Here is a 21,299-nt window from a genome sequence, read left to right as displayed (position 1 = left end):
TGTGTTTTTTTACTTATTATTTCCCACCCCCTTTTTTTCATATGTCTATAATTTTTCTTTGTTTTATTCTTCATTTTGAACTTATCTAATGAGTTCTGTTTACTTGCAGCTTAAGTGCAATAAATGAAACTTGTTTTTTTTTTTAATTTCTTCGTGTTTTCTTGTATTTATATATATATATATATATATATATATATGCAATAAATGTAATAATAAGCATTTAGTGGCTAGATAATTCAAGAGACTAAGCCTGATTCAGACAAATAGGCATTTTATTAATTGATATTTAGTTATTCAAAACAGTGTCCGTAGGATTTTTGCATGGATTATATTTAGGGGATTTCCATGGCAGGGATGTTGGGATTTGACACGGATTTATCAAGCCATGAAAATATGAAAAGCAACGAATTTTTTTCTGCTCCTGATATTTAAACGGGGATTCTGACAGCGAATTGATTGCAAATAATTTCAAGTTATGATATTCAAATGAAAACTTTTTCATTCTCCTTCCAATTTTCTCTCGTTTTCTCAATTTCTTTCCAATATATTTTTAGTAAAAATGCATTTTAATTTGGAATTATACTTACAGTAATTAGGATTCACATTATAATTCATTTCAGAAATTTCAGATTCAAAAGTGAAATATTGTTTGAAAGAAACTCCACTATAAACTAATAAAAATTTATGGTTTCAAACGATTAAAATTATCATTATAAATGTACCATTGTAATCATGCAAAAATTGAATAATAAAAAAGGTGGTTATTGAATTAAGTTTTACTCAACTGTAAAGTACTGAACATATTTGTACTTATCAGTAAATTTCGCAGAAGTATTTTCGATGAAATTGATTGTAAATTTTGTAAATAAAATTATAAAATAAAATTATGAAGTAAAATTTAAAACCTTGTAGGGAATTGCATAAAATTGTTTCTAAAAGTTAAAAAGATTGCTTTTATGGAAGCATCACATGCGTTGTATGTTTGTAAAAGTCAATTTATTTTGAAAATAAAGGAAAATTAGTGTAAGTGTAAATGATAAAAGAAAAATGTGTAAAACAGATCAACATTTTCTTAACTGAAGTTATGAGCATTGAAAATCTTTAAATATTACGCCCATCATGATAGAATTGCTCAACTGTAATATCAAAATTATTTACGTTTATAAACAGAAAACATTAATTTGAAAAATGGAAAATATCCAATCTAAAAATGGAGATCAATAGTTTGTAAAATGGATATAAATACATATATATTTGATGTTATTTCCAGTCTAGTTTAGGTCTTTTTAAACTATTACACATTATTTGAGATTTAAGTCTGAAGTTTAGAATTAAGTCGTAAAGTAGTTAGTTTATTGAATATGTATAATTATTAAAGTCTCGTACGTTTGAAAGAGGAGCGAATGTGAAACTGATTTAAATGTGCCTGATCAAGATGCAAAAAAATATTCGTTTACAAATTATCTTTAGTGATTATGCAAAATTAATAGTAATAATGAAATACCAATCATAATTTTAGTTACGATCCCGCTGCAACAAATACTGCAAAATATACGTATACACAGATGACACAAATGAAAAGAAAACTGAGGAATCAGGGGAGAATCTAATCATAAAATTTACAATAAAATTTAGCAAATAGAATTCATATATAGAAAGAGAAAAAATATTAAACTATCAACAGTATTTTTACGTATTCAAAAAATTTGGAAAGCAACAACAGTATACAATAATAGCCAAAGGAATAAAAAGATATCAAATTGCGCTTACAAAAGATTTACAAAGTGGATCACCATCTGGATCAGTTTTATTACCTCCTAGAAATGCTGGCAGGATCTCAGCATCTATGTATTTTAACAATTCAGGTTTCCAATCCGCTGAAAAATAGTTTTTCGAATGTAAGTAAGGAAGCTTTTTAATTTTATTTTTTTGCATGAAAACATTTACTCTGAGTAACTTTTGTTATCAATTCTAAGAAGCAAAGTTTGGAGAAAATTTCCTCACCCTCCAAATCGATGTCTAAATCGAGGAAGTAGCCTTACGAATGAATGGGGCTGCTACCTACCCGGGGTTCTGAGCAAATACATACTTGTACCCTCGTGAGTCTCCCACACTCTCTGTTGCCCTCTTGTCACACTAAGGGCACTCTTTCCTGACTCGATTCGCAATTGGCTATTGAAATGGGCTGCAGGTGGTGTAGAGCAGAACTCTCTACCTATGGCAACACTTCACATACTTTCACCATTAGCGTGTGGAGAGTCATAGGAGAAGGAAGTACTTTAGTTTCTGTCTTGTTTTTGAAATAGGCTAAAAAAGTTTAAGTTCGGAAACTATATGGAACTGAAAACTACATTGAACATAGCTCCAAAAGAGAACGTAGTTGGAAATTTAAGAAAAAAATATTTTTTACAATTAAATACGAAGAATATTAAGAAAGGGGAAAATAACGTAGAACATTCATATACAACTGAGAAGAGGAGGAGAAGGAAGGGGGGAGGGTCAAAACATGGAACCGTTCTTCTTCCCAGATGGCGTATTCTAGTATTGCGATCGCGAATACGCCAATGGCTTTAGCTTAGCTTGTCTAAATATCACTCGAAACAACAAGAAGAAAAGCTTAGAAAATATTATATCTTTGTATATTATCGATAAACTATTTTTCTTCATTAAGTTAGTATTTTATCTTACTGACACATATTTTTGTTACACTGCATTACTTCATCTAGAACAGGGGGTTCCAACTTGTATGAGGCCGGGGGCCACAATTAAAAACACAAATCAAATGGCGGGCCGCAACTTTATCAAAATTTTATGTAAGACTCTTTTATGTTTGAAGGAACATTAAATATTACTGTCAGATTTTTAGCAAGTTGTACAAAACAAGAGTATTGAATTACAAATTAAGATAAGAAGTAGATTTTTAAAAATATTTAACTGCATATTAAAAAATTCTGACTACAATAACTTAAATGTTTACCCATGTATTAAACAATTAATGTGCAACAGATATCTAATTGTTAAGATATAAGACTTTAAAAAGGTTGGTATTAAAATTTGCATAGTAGCACACAAAATGTTCAATGACAAAATTGAGGTTCGTCTGCTGCAACCACCAGAGAATAGATATTTACATTTTAAATTTACAATTTACAAATGTGTGTGTAAATAGTTTCGTCCAAAATGAGTGGTTTCAAAGAGCTAAATCGGAGAATTTCTTCGAGAAAATTTCTGATACACACATGCTAAACTATATTCACAAAATACAAAAAAATGAAATAAAAAGGAGCAACATACACGATTATTTTTGTATTTGAATAAATATTTTCTTGGATGTAGAACCTGAGAAATAACTTTTTTGCACCGTTGGTATGACAAATTTCACAGAAACGAAGAAATTAGGTTTTTATTAACGAGTAAAGTGTTTTAAACCCATGTAGAGTTTTTACGAAAATTGTCCGCACAAAAATGACAACTAATATATTTTAGTTCGCCGTCCACAAAAAAAGGCTTCGTGGCAGGATGCGGCCTCCGGACAGACAGTTGGAAACCACTGATCTAGAACATGAACCACACATGGAGGGAAAAATTGTCAGGTAAAATCACAGCACTGTATGGTGAAGATATTTTCGAAAAACAAAAATCATAATTCTGGTATTAAGACCAAAATTAATGGTATTTTAACTATTTATGTGGTAATGGTTTACCGGAAATTCTTATTTCAAAAAGTTAAAGTTTTGTAACCACACATTTAGTAAAAATACTAAACTGAAAAGTAAATTTCACCGGATAAATGATTTTTATGTCATGCTTCAAGGTACCAGGATCAAATTACCAAATTTTAACAATCACTATAAAACATTATTTTACTGTTAATTTTACCGAAATTATTACCGAAGTGTTTCAGCAAAAATTATCAAGCTATTTTGGTGTTCTCATAGAACCAGAAACACGATAAATTTCTTTATACTTTTTTATCAGTGTACAACAACAATTTAATTAAATTATAGTGATTTGTTTAATTTTTTCTGTTTCAACAAAACATCAATACTTCTGAATTGAAATTTTTGTAGCATAAACATTTCAATCTTTGAATTGATAGTCATTTAAAGCTTGAATAGCAAACAAAAAAAATATAAATAAAATGGCTCTATTTTTTTTTTTTTGATTGGCATCCAAAAAAGTGAAACTAAAAAGACTCTAATCAAGGATGCTAAGCTTTGTAGAACATTGTACTACATACAAGGTTTATCACGAATTCAAGACACTCAAAATAGGTTGGTAATTTGCTGCACATGGAAAATTAAAAATCTATTTTTACAGTGGTAATATATTTGTATTTATTTAGTGAGAAATTACTTGAAAAAACAAAAATCTGGTGAAATTGCCTTACTATATGGCAATGGCATTTCTGGTAAAAAGAAAAACATGATTCTTATTAATAAAACCAAAATATATGATATTTTAGCCATTCATTTGATAATTTTTCCGGAGGAGTAAAAAGAGGGTAAAAGTGGCAATTTCGTCAATTAACATTTAATTGACGAACTCAATTAAATTAATTGACGAACTCAAATTCAAAAACTCCCTACTTGGAGAAAAAAATTCTGGTTAAGTTACTGTACTGTAAAGTGATGGCATTCATGGTTAAAAAAAAATATAATTTTGTTTCGTAAAACCAAATATATATAGTATTTAAACCAAACATTTGGTAATTTTTCCGTTCATATGGTAACGGTTTACCAGAAATTATGGTTTTCAAAAATATTAATCTCATGACCACACGTTTAGTAAAAATTACAAAATTGAAAAGTAAATTCAAATCTAATCAGCGATTTTTTTGCCATTCTCTAAGATATCATAATAAAATTTTCAAATTTCAATACTCATTATAAACCATATTTAGGGGTTAATTTTATCAAATTCCTTACCAAAGCAAAAAAAAATTAGAGAGCTTTTTGGTTTTTTCATAGGGGCAAAAACACGGTAAATTTCACCATAATCTGCTAGTTTAGACCATACGTTATTTTTCAGTGTTGTTTAATGAATTCCGTCATTGATTTGGATATCATTAAATACTCATAAGAATTCACAATAAAATGAATGCATTTTGTTTAAATTGAAAATTTTCTTAAATATTACTGCATTATAAATGTTTTTGAATATGTGAAACGCAAATTTATTTTAATTATATACATATTTTTAATGATTTCCATTTTTTACACTAAAAGTCACTTTATGAATTGAAAATCACTCTATAAATTAAAAAATTGTAAAGTTTACCTGGGCTACTGTAGATGCTTATCTTAGCTATTAAACCAACAGACAGAAAACTTTTCAGTATCGAAAACACTAAGACGAAATATGAAGAGACTGAAACGATGTAAAATTACATATATTTTTGACATAAAATACAGATAAATAGGTTCAAATTAAAAATTTGGAACTTATGTTTAATAGAGTCAAATGCAAAAAAGTGATTTTCCATGTGGTAAATTTAAATGTTAAATTTAATTTTATCTCTAATGGCAACATTAGTTTTAAGAAGCATTACTTTTAGTTCAGTATTGACAAAGTAAGTATGAAACAGTAAAATTCTTATTGAAGCAAAACTAGTGATTAAATTAAAGAGCATGAAGCATAAGATGAGATAAAAAAGAAATTAGGGACATGTTAGACCTTTTTAAGAGTTAGCTCATTTATAAATAAAATAAAAAACTGTGTATTATATGTGAGTGCGTAATTCAAAGGAAGACATATCCGTCTTACAACAGGTGGGTCTTAAATGACATCCCCAGTAAAAATTGAATTTACATTTGTTTCACTCTTTAAATTAAAAATGTTTAATTTTATTTTTTTTAAAGTATGTAGCAAATATATTTATTAAATTTAGTATGATGTCTTCACTTTAAAAAAAAAATCTATTTTATATTTTAAATTGAAATAACGCGAATTATTTAAGAAATTTTATTTATTGTTCATTTATCATTTATATGTATTTATTATTTGTATCTATTGTTAATAATTGTTTAACTGAAAAGTATCTGCTTATTAAAATAGAGAAATATTATTTTTAATTTAAACATAATTGCTAAAACTAATTTAAAATTTTTTCTCTTGAAGAATGCTTATTTTTCTATTATAACTGATATAAATGAGAAGTAAAAAAATTTTTTTTTAAATACATTTTTGGTTACACTTAAATTTTATTTAGTTAAAAATCTTTTATTTTCATTTGAAGAAAATATTGCAGAGAAAATTAATAAAATATGAAGAATATTTTTAAATTCCTTAAAAATAAAACGAATCGCTTTTTTGTTTTAGTATGAGTTTCGATTTCAAAAGAAGTATATTTTGAATATGATTTGTTGTTAATAATTATCATCTTTTAAAACTTTCGAATAGCAAACAAAAAATGACAAAAATTTAAAAGAAATAATTAAATTTTTAAATACTTAAACTAAATTTAAAAAATAGATTCAAACAAAAATATATAAATTTAAATAAAAAGTAAGACAGTTTCAGTTTAAAGAAAGAGAAATTAGAAACTCTCTTTGGAAAATACATAGCTCGAAACCTGTCAGGTACAAGATGGATATTTTAATCATAGCCCTATTCACATTTGCGAAGATTTTTTAATTTATTTTAATGCTAAATAAACCAAATCCTTAAAGGAGTCAAATTTAACCCCAAGTTATTTTTCTTAAATTGAGTCAATTTTCAAAATAGCCCCCTTATATTAGTTCTGGTTCACAATTTATCACAAAAACTATTTTTGACGTTTTTCGTCCAGAGCTCTTCTACTTAAAATTTTCATGAAAATCATTGACATACCGGTAACGACCGTCGATTTCATTTGGAATGAGCCAGTTTTAAAATAATTTCCTTTTTTTATGAAGCAGTATCATAGATTCAAAATATAGATATCATTTTGGAATTTAAATATGTTATTAATTTATAAAATAAGTCATGCGCAATATATGCTATACATTAAATTGCTTGATTGCTTTTTTCTATCAGTCTGCTTAATAATGTCAAAGCATGTCTGTAAAATAATTGAAATAGATTTATTAAGTTTAATTTTCATTAAGTACTAACAATGTTTTAAATTACATTTGTAAATACACACTTATACTTACCATTTATTAAAAAAACATTCTGTAAACGTTCAGGATAATTGTCTTGGTAAATATTTAATAGATAAATTATTTCAGATATCACTGAAAAAGAAAGCAAAAAATTCTTAGAAAATTTTAAAGGCTAATTTTGTTTTCATTGTAAGTTCAAAATAAAGGGTGTTCCGCAAATCCCGTCCTTAATATATATTTTTATAACAATTATAGGAAATAAAGCAAAAGAGTAGTCACATTAGGGGTTTCGAATTAATGTTTATTGAAAGTAAAACATAAACGCTATAGAAGACTGACAAACTATTATGGTGAACAGAATAGTCCGGCTTACAGAACATATAACCGGTTGTATCCTGGAGTTGTTCCTGATAACCGTCTTTCAGCATATCTTTATTTTTACTCGCCCGGACGGAGTCAAACTTGTTTTCATCCCATCTACTAACTTTTTCTTTAAATAATATATTAAATATTAATACCGTTTTAGTTTGCTTTTCTTTACTTAATCAGCCATTTATGCTCCCTAATATATGTATACTTTTCGTCTATATATGTCACAAGAAGTAGATACTAAGGTATCTAGTAAAATGATTTCATTAGCACATAGAATTTGCAAATGAACATATTTTTCGAGAGAGTGTTTGAATAAACAAAGTGAGTGATGTATTGATTGACATATCAAACTTTTCAGTCAAATAGCCACAGCGATTTCTTCTGCTTTATATCCCAATGAGCCAAACTTGGCAAGTAGAGGCGTTATTTTGGAAAAAAGGGTCATATCGTCGCTTTGAAACTAAACCGTGGTAACTCAAAAAAGCAAGTTTCTCAGGAGAGCGATTTCTAACTTTTCAGGAACTTCCATCGCAGGTTGACTCGAAGCTATGGCGACTATTGCAAAATAGTTTACATTAAAAAAGACCCTGTTTCTTTACATTTTTCAATGAACCAGGCCTGATTCTTGTAACATTTCTAATTTTGTGGTAATTTCGAAATAAGTTAAGGTACTTTGTGTTGCAACACTTTTCTCTAAAAGTTCTAAGTTATTTCAAAATACAACGATGTTCTTCAAAATATCCTCCCGAATATTACATAATTCATTCCAAATTTTGACATACAACAGTGTAGGAAAAAAATCGCTGTTCTGAAAAACTTGCTTTTTTGAGTTACCACGGTTTAGCTTCAAAGCGACGTTATCTCCTCCAAGGTTTTATTGCAACTGCCACACTGCTACACTATTCCCTAAAACCAAGAGGGCAAATCGCGCCAATGCGATAACGATTTATCTGCTCTCTAAATTAATTCTATGGAACTATGAAGATAACACGTTGTTTCTCTAAAAGGGTGATATTTTTTACACAACATGACCCAAATATCTCATTTTTCCATTTTTTTTGAGTTACTACGGTTTAGTTTCAAAGCAACGATATAGCGTTCCCCAATTTCTTCATTTACTCGTATTTTTACTAAACATTTTTGAAGCATTTTGACCATTTTTTAAGGCATTTCGGATTACTTATTTGGTAATTTCTAGACAAGACTGAAAAAAAAAGAGTCTCCACTAGCTCTAGCTCAGCATTAAAACATATTGTAGCTATGCATTCGCGTTTAGTCTCACTTTGGTATAAGCCAGCGAACGAGATCAAGTGATCACGTTTGCTGGCTATAATCCCTTCATCTCATTATGGATCCTAGATCCCATACCACTTCTTTTAACTTTTCTAGTCGCTCATTCATTAATGGGATGTGCTAAAGGCTTTCATTATATATAAAAGGTATATGTTGTCTTCGGCTTTTAATTTTATAAAATTTGCTGGCATTGTAAATCTTGGAATAATATACTCGTGATAAAGTGTGGTGGACCATATTCCGGGCGGGCCATACTTCATCATACTCTTACCTCAAATATGCTAATTAATTAGTATAGATGATATTTTAAATTACGAAATCAGACACAAAATTGCACTTTTTTTGAATAAACATACCGTATCTTTACGGATTCGGAAGCCTCACAAAATACGGGGTAGACGTAAACTAGGAATTTTTTAAAAGTTTGGTCAAGAGAACGGCCAAAGTTTTTACCCCTTAATGTTAATTTTACTTTATTCGTATTTCATCACATAGTTTTCAAGGGAATTCAAAAATTTTTGCAGGCAATTAAAAAAAATTCATACAAAAAATAATTTTAGGGAAAAAACAACTTTGAGTAAATATTTATAATTTCATTTAATGATAGTAGAAAATATTTTGAATTTTATGGTATATAAATTTTACATTATTTTAAAGAAAGCAATTTTAAATAGAGAAATGCAAACTTTGTGCGAAATCGGTGGAATAGCTCCTGGAAAATCGAATTTTAAAAATACTACCTTTTCAAAGTTTGATTTCTCAGGAACTATTCAATCAATTTCGCACAAATTTTGTATTCTGCAATTTAAAATTACATTCTTTAAAACGATGTGAACATTTTATACCTTACGTTTAAAGATATTTCCGTCTATTGTGAAATAGAATAATAAATATTTACTAAAACATATATTTTGCATGGAAATCTCTGTGGATAAAAGAATTTTATGATTGTGAGGATAAATTTTTTTTAAAAATTCGTTTTATAAATTCTCGAGATATGACTAAATACGCAAAAAATAAAATTAACATTAAGGGGTCCAAACTTTGAACCTCTCTCCTGAACAAACTAATGGGAGTATATTTCCCAGATTGCGGCTAACCCCTATATTGTGAGGATCAGAAATCTGAATCCGGCGAAAAAAAGGTATGTTTATTCAAACAAAGTACGTTTTTGTGTCTGATTTCGTAACTTTATCGTCCGCACTAATTAATTAGCATATTTGAGGTTACCTCCTTGAACCATTAAGATTGAGTCCTAGAATAGGAAAATCCGATCATTCGATCAAAAGTTATTCGTAGCAGTCCGTTTTTTTGGCCCACTGTACACGTACTATGATTTGTTCAAAGCAAAACTAAATGGATGGGAGGAGGCAAGATGACTGAGCTAGGAAAGGGGTGCGTGAAAAAAGGGACTTGAGTTGAGGCCTTATGTGCCAGCTGTCGCGAAGAAGATAGGTGTGGTAAGTTGGTAAAGTTGATTTCTTCAATTGGACAGTTTTCAACATATATATACATACTGCTTTGGTTTAATTTTCAAAATATTTATTGATCTTTAATCCACGTATTTTAGTTTCAGTATGAAGGGCATTTGTATGGGTTTGCATATGTTGTAGGTTGCTTGTTAGATGACAGAGTTCGAATGCAAAATCCAAATAGCCGAGAATCGGGGATTTAATTCTTCTATAGTTGATTCAGCTATTGTTAAACTTGGTAGACCCCTCTTTTCATTTCAGTGAACTTATTTGTATATCTTCTACTCCTCTGTTTGCTGCAAAACTGCGATTATCTTGTGTTATTTTGCTTTTAAAGTACTTTTTCGGCCTGCTAAAATTAAATTTAAATTCTTTAAATACCCTATTATTAAAAATCGCTAGGTGCTTTTACCGCATATCTTTCCAATGCAGTTTTGCCTACATCGAATAAACCAAACGCTTTAAATATAAATTTAGAAAACTGGATTGATTTACATGGCCATCATTCAGAATTCGATAAATCATCGATTACAGCACATTGTTGGAATCTTGTGTATAATTGTTTTTTGGATAAAGTTAAAATCCTTTCCAAACCTGTCACATCCTTATCCTGCTGTTATGGAACATTGTTGCATTCATATGAATGCTGATTCACAAGTTAAGGATTTGAGTCACTCAATGTCTCTTCATATGGTTTAGAAATGCATTCCGCCTTTATTTACCTTTCTGAGATATTGCGATTTTTCTAGTTTTGTTTTTCCCCTTTATATTATTTTGCAATTTTTCGTTAGCATTTTTGCGTTTTCTTTATCAAATCGGTTTTATTTTCATCGTTCATGTTCAGTGAGTCTTGGAAATGGGCTTCTATATTCATGCGCTCGAAACGCATTGACATTTTCTTACATAATAACTTTTAAGCTCATTTTTTTTTACTACAGGTATCCAGCAATTCATATTTTCTGCTTTTATAAATATTTCTGTTTTTCATCTTTTCAAACTTTTGTTCAATATGAATTCTGTTCGTGATTTCCTTATATGGTTTTTTTACGTTGTTCTACGCCGAGGGCAGTCAACTTTCAGCATGAAAACACCAATTTCACACAGTGCTTTCAATCAGTAAAGATATGGATAAGAATAAATCGTGAATAAGAATAAAAATAAAGTTAATAAACATTAGTTAATAAAAATCACTTCACGTAATGTAAGAACGATGACTAATACGCAATTTAATCCTTTTAATCAGCTTCTTTTATACGTTTTTTATCCTAACCGTATCCGCTTATAATTTAGAATACATAAAGGCATAAAAATATGTTGTTTTTAAGCCTCAAAAGTTTTAGTAATATGAAAAATTATGAAAATACATTTCATAAAGAAACAATTAGTTATATCGGTTATTTTATTTACTTACAATGCTTATCAGTTGCGGTTGCAAAGCTGAAATCTTTCATGTCAATAATATAAGTAGAACCCAATAAATAATTTCCAGTCTATAAGTAATAAATAGGAAAAACAGTTTGAGTAAAAATATTTGTAATACATCTGCTTATAATAAGATAGATTTACAAACATATGATTTATGACGAAACCATATGATTAATGACGACTATGCAATTAGATAACATATAAGGAGATAAAACATATGATTTATGACGACTTTAGAAATTGTCTGTTCTATATTGTATACGGTCAAATGGACCATTTTCTAAAAAAACGTTTCAGAGCTCCCTAATAGTCAGATTTTATTGCTTGCAAGACTCATACAGAAGTATTTCCATTAAGGTTAATAGTAGATACGCACTATCTACCAATAAGTATTTAGACACCTATGTAAATGACTATATCGGTGGTCCTGAGATGCGTCAAAGCCCTCCGCCGGTATATATCGTGTAGGGAACAACATCGGCATTAGTCCCATGCAAGATGCCTACTGCACTATTTTGGATGACAATGTGCTTCCTACGTTGTGGTGGTTTTACGGGGTGGACCCCTGTTACTTCTAAGACGAGAATGCCAGTTGTCATGCTGCGAGGGTCACCAAGGCTTGGCATGATGCCAATGGGGTTAATCCAATGGACTGGCCTGCCCAGAGCCCAGACCTGAACCCTATCGAGAACCTCTGAGATGAGTTGGATTGGCGAATTAAGGGGTGTACTACCCGTCCAAAATCGGTGAAGGAACTTACTTGTCTTCTCCAAGCTGAGTGGAAGAAAACACCACTAGACGTCACACAAGGACTTGTGGAAAGTGTGCCCCGGAGGGTTCACGCAGTAATTGCCTCACTTGGAGGCTATACCAACTATTGATTATGAATAAAGTTTGTTTGTCTGTTTTTCTTTTCAATCACATGCATCCAAATACTTATTGGTAGATGGTATATATATATATATATATATATATATGGTATATGTTTATATATATATAAAAANTGTCAAATATTTAAAAGATAACAACAGTGATGCTTGCTAGCTTACAGCTCTATTGAATCAAGAAAGGAGTTTATTATAAATTATATAATGTTTCATTATATTTCATTCGTTATGTCAGATGAGAAAATAGTTCAACCTGTGCAGTATGTTAAAATTACGTCACAGAATTAATACTTAAAAGCTATCTAAAACTAAGTGTTTAACTTGCTTATAGTAACTTCTGTAAAAAAGTGTTTTGATAAAACTAAATAACTTAAAATCAACAGCAACTGTCCCTCCCCCCCGAAAAAAAAAGGTATCTACAAAAAAATGAAATTTAAAGTGAAAAGATACGTTTTGGGGGAATTTGTCTGTTCGGGGCAATGAGACTTGATTAATTTTGATAATTAGTATTGCTGAAATAGTAGCAATCGATGATGTTTTAATCATTACTAAATATGCTGATAGGTGTTTAATATAAGTAACATGGCAATAGGTTTTTTCATGGCCCTGGAAGTGATAAATATTGGAGAAAATTGATTAATTGTGGTATACGTTGACTGACAGGAGTTGGTGTCTCAAAGCAACGGTATCGTGCTAGCTAAACGATACTGAACACATTTAATATTTTTTACATAGTGCGAACTTTTCAAAACGTGCTTCGCTTAATCTAATAACCAAAAACAGTAAAAAGAGCAACAATTAACAATGAATAAAAATAAATTGGGAAATATGACATCCTATATTTTATATATATATATATATATATATATATATATATATATATATATGCAGATATACTAGACGAGGCAAGGCATACAGTTGTAGTGCACGTAAATAGTAGGCCGTCTGTGATAAAATTGTAGCATAACTGCCTAACAAATTAAATTAATGGTATTAAATTTACTAAATTAGATTAATTTTGTAAAGTATTTAATTCAAACGCAGTTCTGTAAAACTTCAGTGATGTAAAACTTCAGTGATGTAAAAAGGTTTAAGTGTTATAAAAGGGCTTCGCGGCGATTTTTCTTTATGAGATCAATAGAGTTTAATTATGGACTTGAAATCATTCCATGCAATGAAGATGGATAATTCATCTAAATAGGTCATAAAACTCATAAACTGTGATATTTCACGAATTTTTTTTCATTAAATCCTAAATACGATTCAATTCAAAATTAAGAAATTTTTTTTAAAAAATCTTTTCCAAACATGCGCAATATAAAAGGATTACTTTAATTACTTATGAATTGCCCAGTTTTTAACAGAGTTTTCACAAATTTTAAAGCAATAATTTTGCCATTTATTTTAAATTACTCCAAAAATTTTGTTTAATTTCATTGAATATTTTTGAAGTTGTAGCAAAAAAAAAATTTCTAAAATGTCCGAATTTATAAAAACGTCTATTTCTCCATAAATATTTAAACTTTGTATACGAAATTATGAGCAGTTATTGCATATTACAAATAAAATAGTTGATACAAGCTACAAACTTATTGCTACCATTAGGCACAATAATCTTTTTCGTTCGTAATTTATCGTCGGTTCCTCAAATCTAAAAATGCATTAAATTTCATTGATATAGATGAGAAATCGTGTGCTTTAAATAGTTCGGAAGTTATAAAATAATTCTCTAAGTATTTCTTGAGAAATATTAAAAATATGTTAATATAGAAGCGTTCCCATAATTTTGTCCAAATCATTACAATAATCGAAGAGACACTTAAAATTTTTGACATTCTTTTAAATATTTAGTGTGACATATAGAGCATCATTTTATAACTTTAAAGATGTTTAGGTTATGCTATTTCTCCTAATTACCAATAAAATTTAAAGCTTTCAAAAGATTGAGGGTTCTGCAATAAATTACCATAAAAAGTGTAAAATTATAAGTGTTTAAACTGTAAGTGTTTGAACTATGAAAGTAAAAGTGTCTAAACATTTTATCTTAGAATATATATCAATACACTTTTATTTATTACTTCGGTTATTATTTGCCATAATTGCATAAAATTTTGTAATCCTTGTTTGAGTATTTATGGAGTTACTAACATTTTTTGAAGAAATAACGATTTTTTTCTTATGTCTGTTTGCTACAGCTTTAAATATAAAAGATTAAATAAATTTAATTTTAATAAAAACAAAATATCATAATTATAGCGAGATTTATTAAAAAATGAAACTGGCATTATATCATCTCCTATCATCATCTCCTATATAATATCATCTCCTATAGAATAATCATCTCCTATGAATGATATTTTCTTTCACACATTTTCTTTCCTCGTACCATCACATTTTATTGAACGGAAGATTATAAGGTATTTGCTGCTAAATTTTATTTTATGATACAAAATGGAGCTTGCAAAGCTTTCTTTCAAAATATATAAAAACTACTTAGAAAATTGCGGATACTTTTAAATTTTCTGGATATACAAATCGAACTTTTTTCATTAGTTACCAAATGCTACAAATGATACTAAATAATGAATTCCAGTTACTAGATTAATTACAAAATTATAAAAGGAAATTTCAGATGTTTTCCGTGTATGAGCAATATGATAAATTACTTTTAATGCTCATTCTTGAGCAATTTTCGAATCATAATCTTGTTTTTCATTGAAAAGTGCCGCAAAAATTTGTTTAATTATATTGAAATTATTTCATAAAGTTATAGCTAAACCGGTAATATATAAAGCTATAGCTAAACCGGTAATATATAAAGCTATACAAGAAAAAGTAAGACAAAAAATTGGTTTTTCACAAAAGTGTTCAGATTTACATTAACATTTATGATAAGTTTATAAAATTTTATGCAGTTATCGCATGTAATAAAAGTTGTCAATGAAAGTTATAGTGCGTTCCTTATGTTACAAGTTAAATGCTCATTACTGCGCAATTTTCAAATCACAATCTTGTTTTTCATTGAAAAGTGCCGCAAAAACTTGTTTAATTGTACTGAAGTTATGGCAAAAAGTCATAGCCAAACCGGTATAATGAATAAAACTATAGTAGAAAAAAAGTAAGGCAAAAAATTGGTTTTCTACAAAAATGCTCATATTTAAATAAACATTTAAGATAGGTTTATAAAATTTAATGCAATTATAGCATGCAATAAAAGTAATCAATAAGTTTATTGCTATATTTTCTGACTTAGAGTGTGCAAAAACACATTTTTTTTGTACGTAATTTATTGCCTGTCTCTCAAACATCTAAATGACTTTAACTTTATTAATACGTATGAGAAATCACATCGCCTAAACACCTCTAAATTTATGAAATATTGCTCTTAGTATTTCTTGAGAAATTTTAAAAAAAAAATGAAAACTAAAAATTTCTTAGAAATTATTGCAAGGTAGTGTCCATATCTCCCACTTATCAGAGTTTTTCTCGAATTTTCGAAATAAAACTTACATTTCAAATATTTCTTCCATGTCATAACGAAAATGATCTATTGTAGTGTGGTTTTGAATGAAAACATGAATAATTAGTATTAGTTATTAAAAACTAACAAAATACCTTTTCTACTTGCTTATCTAAAGCTGCCTTTTCATGCTCGGTTAATTTTATTGTAGACTTGATGCGATCTGACCACTTCGATGACATTCGCCACCCTAAAAGCAAATGAAAAACTTTTAGATAAGATCAATTGAATTGCAATCATAATGAAAGTGTTTTGAAGAATAAAGTTAATATTTTTATTTTATTTCACTAAAACAAGACAGAACGAAGGAAATCACAAATAATATGTAGTTAACAAATATAGACAATAGTATCAGTACTATTGTCTATCCTTCGAAAATTTTGTTCAGTAGAGACTTTTGAAAAACGGAACCTTTTCATTGGTTTTAAACTTTCCTTTGTTAAAAATGAAATTGTAGACGTTTTTGTTTCTTCAAAGATTTGAGCAGACTAGACCATTACCATTTGCTAGATTACATCTCTTATGAACAAAAAGAAGTTTATAGCTCGTTCTTAAACATTTAAATATTTTTTATTCATTATGTTCATTAACTCAATGATCAACATAAACGTGATAGCATATGTCATCAAATTAGCATTTAAAGTTTTCTGAAACGCAGTGTTTTTTTAAAAATATTTATGTTTTAAAAAAATACTTAAATGAAACTAAATAATTTAAAATCGGTGGTATTTGAAATAAAAAAAGTAAGTTGTGTACTGAAAAGCAAAATTAATGGAGAAATAATTTTAAATCGTTCAGGAGAACCGTAGAAAATCTCCATACTATTTATTATATGAATGATACTTGATTAATTTTGGTACAAGGGACTAATTAACATAAAAAATAGGCTAAGAAAAAAAAATTAACAGAGGAAAAGTACGAATCCGTTTACGTAAATAATTGTTTTACTATTATTGATCGTTTTACTATTATTGTATAATGATATATTATACCAAGATATAATATATTACACCAAGATATAATAATATATTATATGGGTGATTTTCACGAAATATGACAATTTACAGTTTCTTGCTCCAAAATCTAATACTAAAAGAACTTTTTTTAAATTTTTTTTTCAATAAATAGCATTGCTGTTAGCATTTTTAAATGACCTTGTACTAGCATCGGCTGTTTTGTATATTTATAAAATTTATTTTAATTTCAAAATGTCATGCTTCTGGTATGTCACAAATAATATTTCGAATATCAACTAGCTTCAAAACTTTGTATAAATTTTTCAATATCTAATTTTTTTATCTCAACCGATGTGAGCATTTCTAGAATATACGCAGAGGGTATAATTTACAAAAACTTCGTTTAAAATTATTTTTTCTGTCAATAATGTGTTTGTCCCATGAAAATCTGTCATTTTCCTGGCTACTTTTATTTAGTGATTTATGAAAAAAATAGATAGCACCAGCAATAAATATCTTATGTTAATAGATTGATTAGATATCATCCTATCTGAACATGTCTTGTTGCATGAATAAAGAGCCAACTTTCTGACTCAAAATCTATTTCAAATTTTTTTTCAAGGGGAGTAGGTTTTTATGTTGTCATTTTCCTGTCTTTTTGAAATCATTAATAACATAAACTACATGGATTTATCTAATTTATTTCAAGAAATCCTGTTGTTTTCTGCGGAATGTTAAAGGCCAAATGCTTAGGCCAAAATGTTAAATTAAAGTAAAGTTAAATGCTATAAAATGGCAAATTTGTCATTATCCTGGCTCATGAATGCCAGGACATTGAAGTGTTAACAGAAATTTTTTTAAACAGTTTACTGTAAAGACCAAATATTTACCTAATACCAAGTTTATGTATGATTGTAATATGCTTGAATGTAATCAAGGTCATTTATTTATTTAATGATTTATTATACACAATTTTATTCTGTACATATCAGCAACAAAAACATTTTTGATTCTTTCTACAATGGATAAAAAGAATTAATTTAAGCAATTTATGGTCCATCCAACATAAAGGCTTTAGTTGAGTTACTAACTATTAGCTTAAAAGGACTGTTTTTTATACTTCTAGGCTAATATGCCATTCTTCTGGCATTCAAGATTCGGTGAATTTCTATTTTTTTTTTTTTTTTCGAGCAAATNTTTATAAAAACTATGTAATGTTTAATTAGTTTAAACTGTTTGCGCAACATAAATGCGACAATTTACGAAATGCTGGCTGTTAAATTTAAGTAATTTGAAACTGAGACATCAAATGCGTGGTGTCTACTTTTAAGGTGCTTACTCATAGTAAAATGGTATCCTTTTCCTTATGTGATTCCAAAAAATACATTTCGAACATAAGTTTTCCATACTTATTTAATTTAATTTAAAATATAATGATATATTCATCGTTACCATTATCCATTACCTTATGTAATTCAAAAAATATATATTTTGAACAGAAGTTTTCCGTACATTTTTAATTTAATTTAAAATATAATGATATATTCATCGTTACCATTATCCAATACCTTAGATATACCATTACCATTATCCATTACCATATATACCATGGCTATTTATACCCATCTAATGGCAAGCAATGATAAAGGCGAGGGCAGAAAGGAATAAAGATAATTATATAAAGATAGTTAACGTCTGTAAGAATATTCAACATTGTTTGTTGATACAATTTTTGCTTAAAGTAGTTTTTTGCTTATACTTAAGTTTACTAAAATGGTTTAAATTCATTCATTTTTAGTTGATTCATTATATAAGAAAATTAAATTTATAATTTTCCTTTGCAATAAATTCATTAGAACCATGGGTTTAAGTTTTTTATCCTTTAGTTTAATTAGCACTACAGTACGAATCAAGACAAAAATAGAGAGTTATAGACCTACAACTTTTATCTTTTCTCTCCAACTTTATGGCTATCGTTTAAAGTTTAAGGAATGGGGTGTTAAAAGGAATGAAAAAGAGAACGATTTTAATTTATATTAAGTCTGAATAATGCTATAGCATGTCGTTTAATAAAAAATAGAAGTTGTATGCAATAAAAATAGAAGTTGCGTAACTGTAAAAATTCCATATCAAATTACGGTTAAAAGTACCGGCTATCAAGGTACTTTTTACAGTACTCTTTACCGTAAAATCCATTTTAACCGGAACATGTTACGGAACAAAAATCTTATAAACCGTTATTTTTAAAGTAATAATTAGCGTAAAATCTCACAATCACTCTAATTAAATAAATATTTCTGTAAAATTTACGATACAATATTTTACGGTAAATAACTTAAGTGCCAGTACTTTACATCATAATTACATCAGGAATTTTTTACAAGGTATTAGTAATTGCAATTTCAAAATTATGAACAGAAATTGCTTTTAAAGTATCTTTTGCTTTTATTTCATCGTTGCAGTTATTACTTTTTTTGGTCATAGTCATTATTGAAATTTTTTTTTATCGATTTTCATATTGAAGTTTAAACACTAGATTATTTACTTATGTACCAAGTTACCCCGAAATATGAAAATTTCAAAACGTTCTGATAAATTTGTTTTTATTTTTTTCTAAAATTTAAAGTAAAAAAAAAATATTTTGAACATTAAATTTTGGAAATCGTAGAATGGCAATGTAGTAATTACATTCATGATAAGTAGTAAAAATACTTACATCTAGCTTGAAAGGTTCTGTCATGATTTTGTCTATTTTAAATTCCTTTCTCCATTCTAAGTGCTGTAATGAAAATCTTATAGCAATGAAAATGTTCTTAAAGTTTAAATAACAAACTCTTAACTCAATCACACAAATGTATTACTAATGAATACAGTGCACAAAATAAAAAAAATGAGTCATCCTGAACAACTTATGATTTAATGATCAGATCTTCACCTCCTAGGACTCAATCTTAAAGTATCGAAGGGGTGACCTCAAATATGCTAATTAATTAGTGCACACGATATTTTAAGTCACGATATCAGACACAAAAGTACTTTAGATGAATAAAGAAATCTTTTTTTTCGAATGGATTTGGATTTCTGACCCCCAAAATAAATGGGGTAGCCACAATTTGGGAAATATAATCGTAATAGTTTGATCATGAGAGCGATCAAAAGTAAAGTTTGAATCCCTTATTGTTAATTTTACTTTTGCGCATTTCTCCATATTTAGAGAAATTTTCAAGTTAATTGAAAATTTTTTGTTCACAATTATAAAAATTCGTTTGAACAAAGATAATTCCACCCAAAATATAACTTTTAATAAATATTTATTATTTTTTTACTATTTTATTTAATTGTAGTCAAAAAACGTTTGAAATGTAAGGTATACAATTTTTGCATCATTTTAAAGGATGTAATTTTAAATGGCACAATATGAAATTTGAGCGAAACTGATCGAATTATTTCTGAAAAATCGAATTTTAAAAATATGACTTTTTCGAAATTCGCACTTAGAGGAAGAACATTTTGGAATCTGAATTTGTAACTTAAAATATTGTCTGTAGTAATTAATTAACATGCTTCAGGTCTCTCCCTTGAACCTTTAAAACTGAGTACTAGAACTTGAGGATCCAATTAATATAGAAATAATAGTTCCTGAAAAATTAGATTTTAAAAATACGACATTGCAAAATTTAAGTTTAGAGAAAATGCATTTTGGAGTCTGAATTAGTTACTTCAAATATTGTCTGTAGTAATTAATTAACATATTACAGGTTTCTTCTTTGAACCTTCAAAACTGAGTACTAGAACTTGAAGTTCCAACCAAGAAATCAAAAGTTATTCAGGGTGGTCCATTTTTTAGTTTGCTCACTGTGCAATAAATTTGAAAGCATTTCTCTGTCTTTCAGATATCGCTATGTATTTTATAACAACAAACAAAGGGTGCTTGCAAAAAGCGCGAGTGCAAAAGGTTTGTTTATACAGAGTTTTCAAAACCAAGGTTGAAACCTTGATTCAAAACGAAGAAGGTCCATCACGGAATGTTTTAGTAGGATAACAGTCGCCAAACTTCGAACGAATTTTTGAATCTAGAACCTCGAAACATTGGGTAAATAAAGTCGCCAAAGGTCGTTCATATGATCAAGTTGGCGATAGCCGCTCAATCAATGAAAGTTATGCTGCTAAGCCGTGCTGAGTCTCCAAGCTGCTGAATTGCGTAGAGCTATTAAAATTCGTAGAGATGCCAAGCTAATATGTCGATTTTTGAGAAAATGGTGGGTGACAAATAAAAATTGTTACAGAAA

At 28.4% G+C, this 21,299-nt stretch overlaps 1 protein-coding gene across 1 annotated transcript in view; it reads right to left on the bottom strand.

Annotated features, from left to right (window-relative positions):
- LOC107438698 (SEC14-like protein 2) overlaps positions 1–21,299 on the bottom strand; it is a 33,197-nt gene that overhangs the window by 3,358 nt on the left and 8,540 nt on the right. The window contains exons 5-10 of the mRNA XM_043049349.2: positions 19,699–19,789; positions 16,150–16,262; positions 11,634–11,712; positions 7,137–7,217; positions 5,281–5,370; positions 1,771–1,877 (exon numbers count right to left, since the gene is read on the bottom strand). Of these exons, the coding sequence (XP_042905283.2) occupies positions 1,771–1,877; positions 5,281–5,370; positions 7,137–7,217; positions 11,634–11,712; positions 16,150–16,262; positions 19,699–19,789 (561 nt within the window). The remainder of the gene's footprint in view (positions 1–1,770; positions 1,878–5,280; positions 5,371–7,136; positions 7,218–11,633; positions 11,713–16,149; positions 16,263–19,698; positions 19,790–21,299) is intronic.

The sequence above is a fragment of the Parasteatoda tepidariorum genome, chromosome 7 (genome assembly GCF_043381705.1).
Source record: "Parasteatoda tepidariorum isolate YZ-2023 chromosome 7, CAS_Ptep_4.0, whole genome shotgun sequence".
In the NCBI taxonomy this organism is placed as follows: domain Eukaryota; kingdom Metazoa; phylum Arthropoda; class Arachnida; order Araneae; family Theridiidae; genus Parasteatoda; species Parasteatoda tepidariorum.
This window is presented reverse-complemented; position numbering and strand designations above follow the sequence as displayed.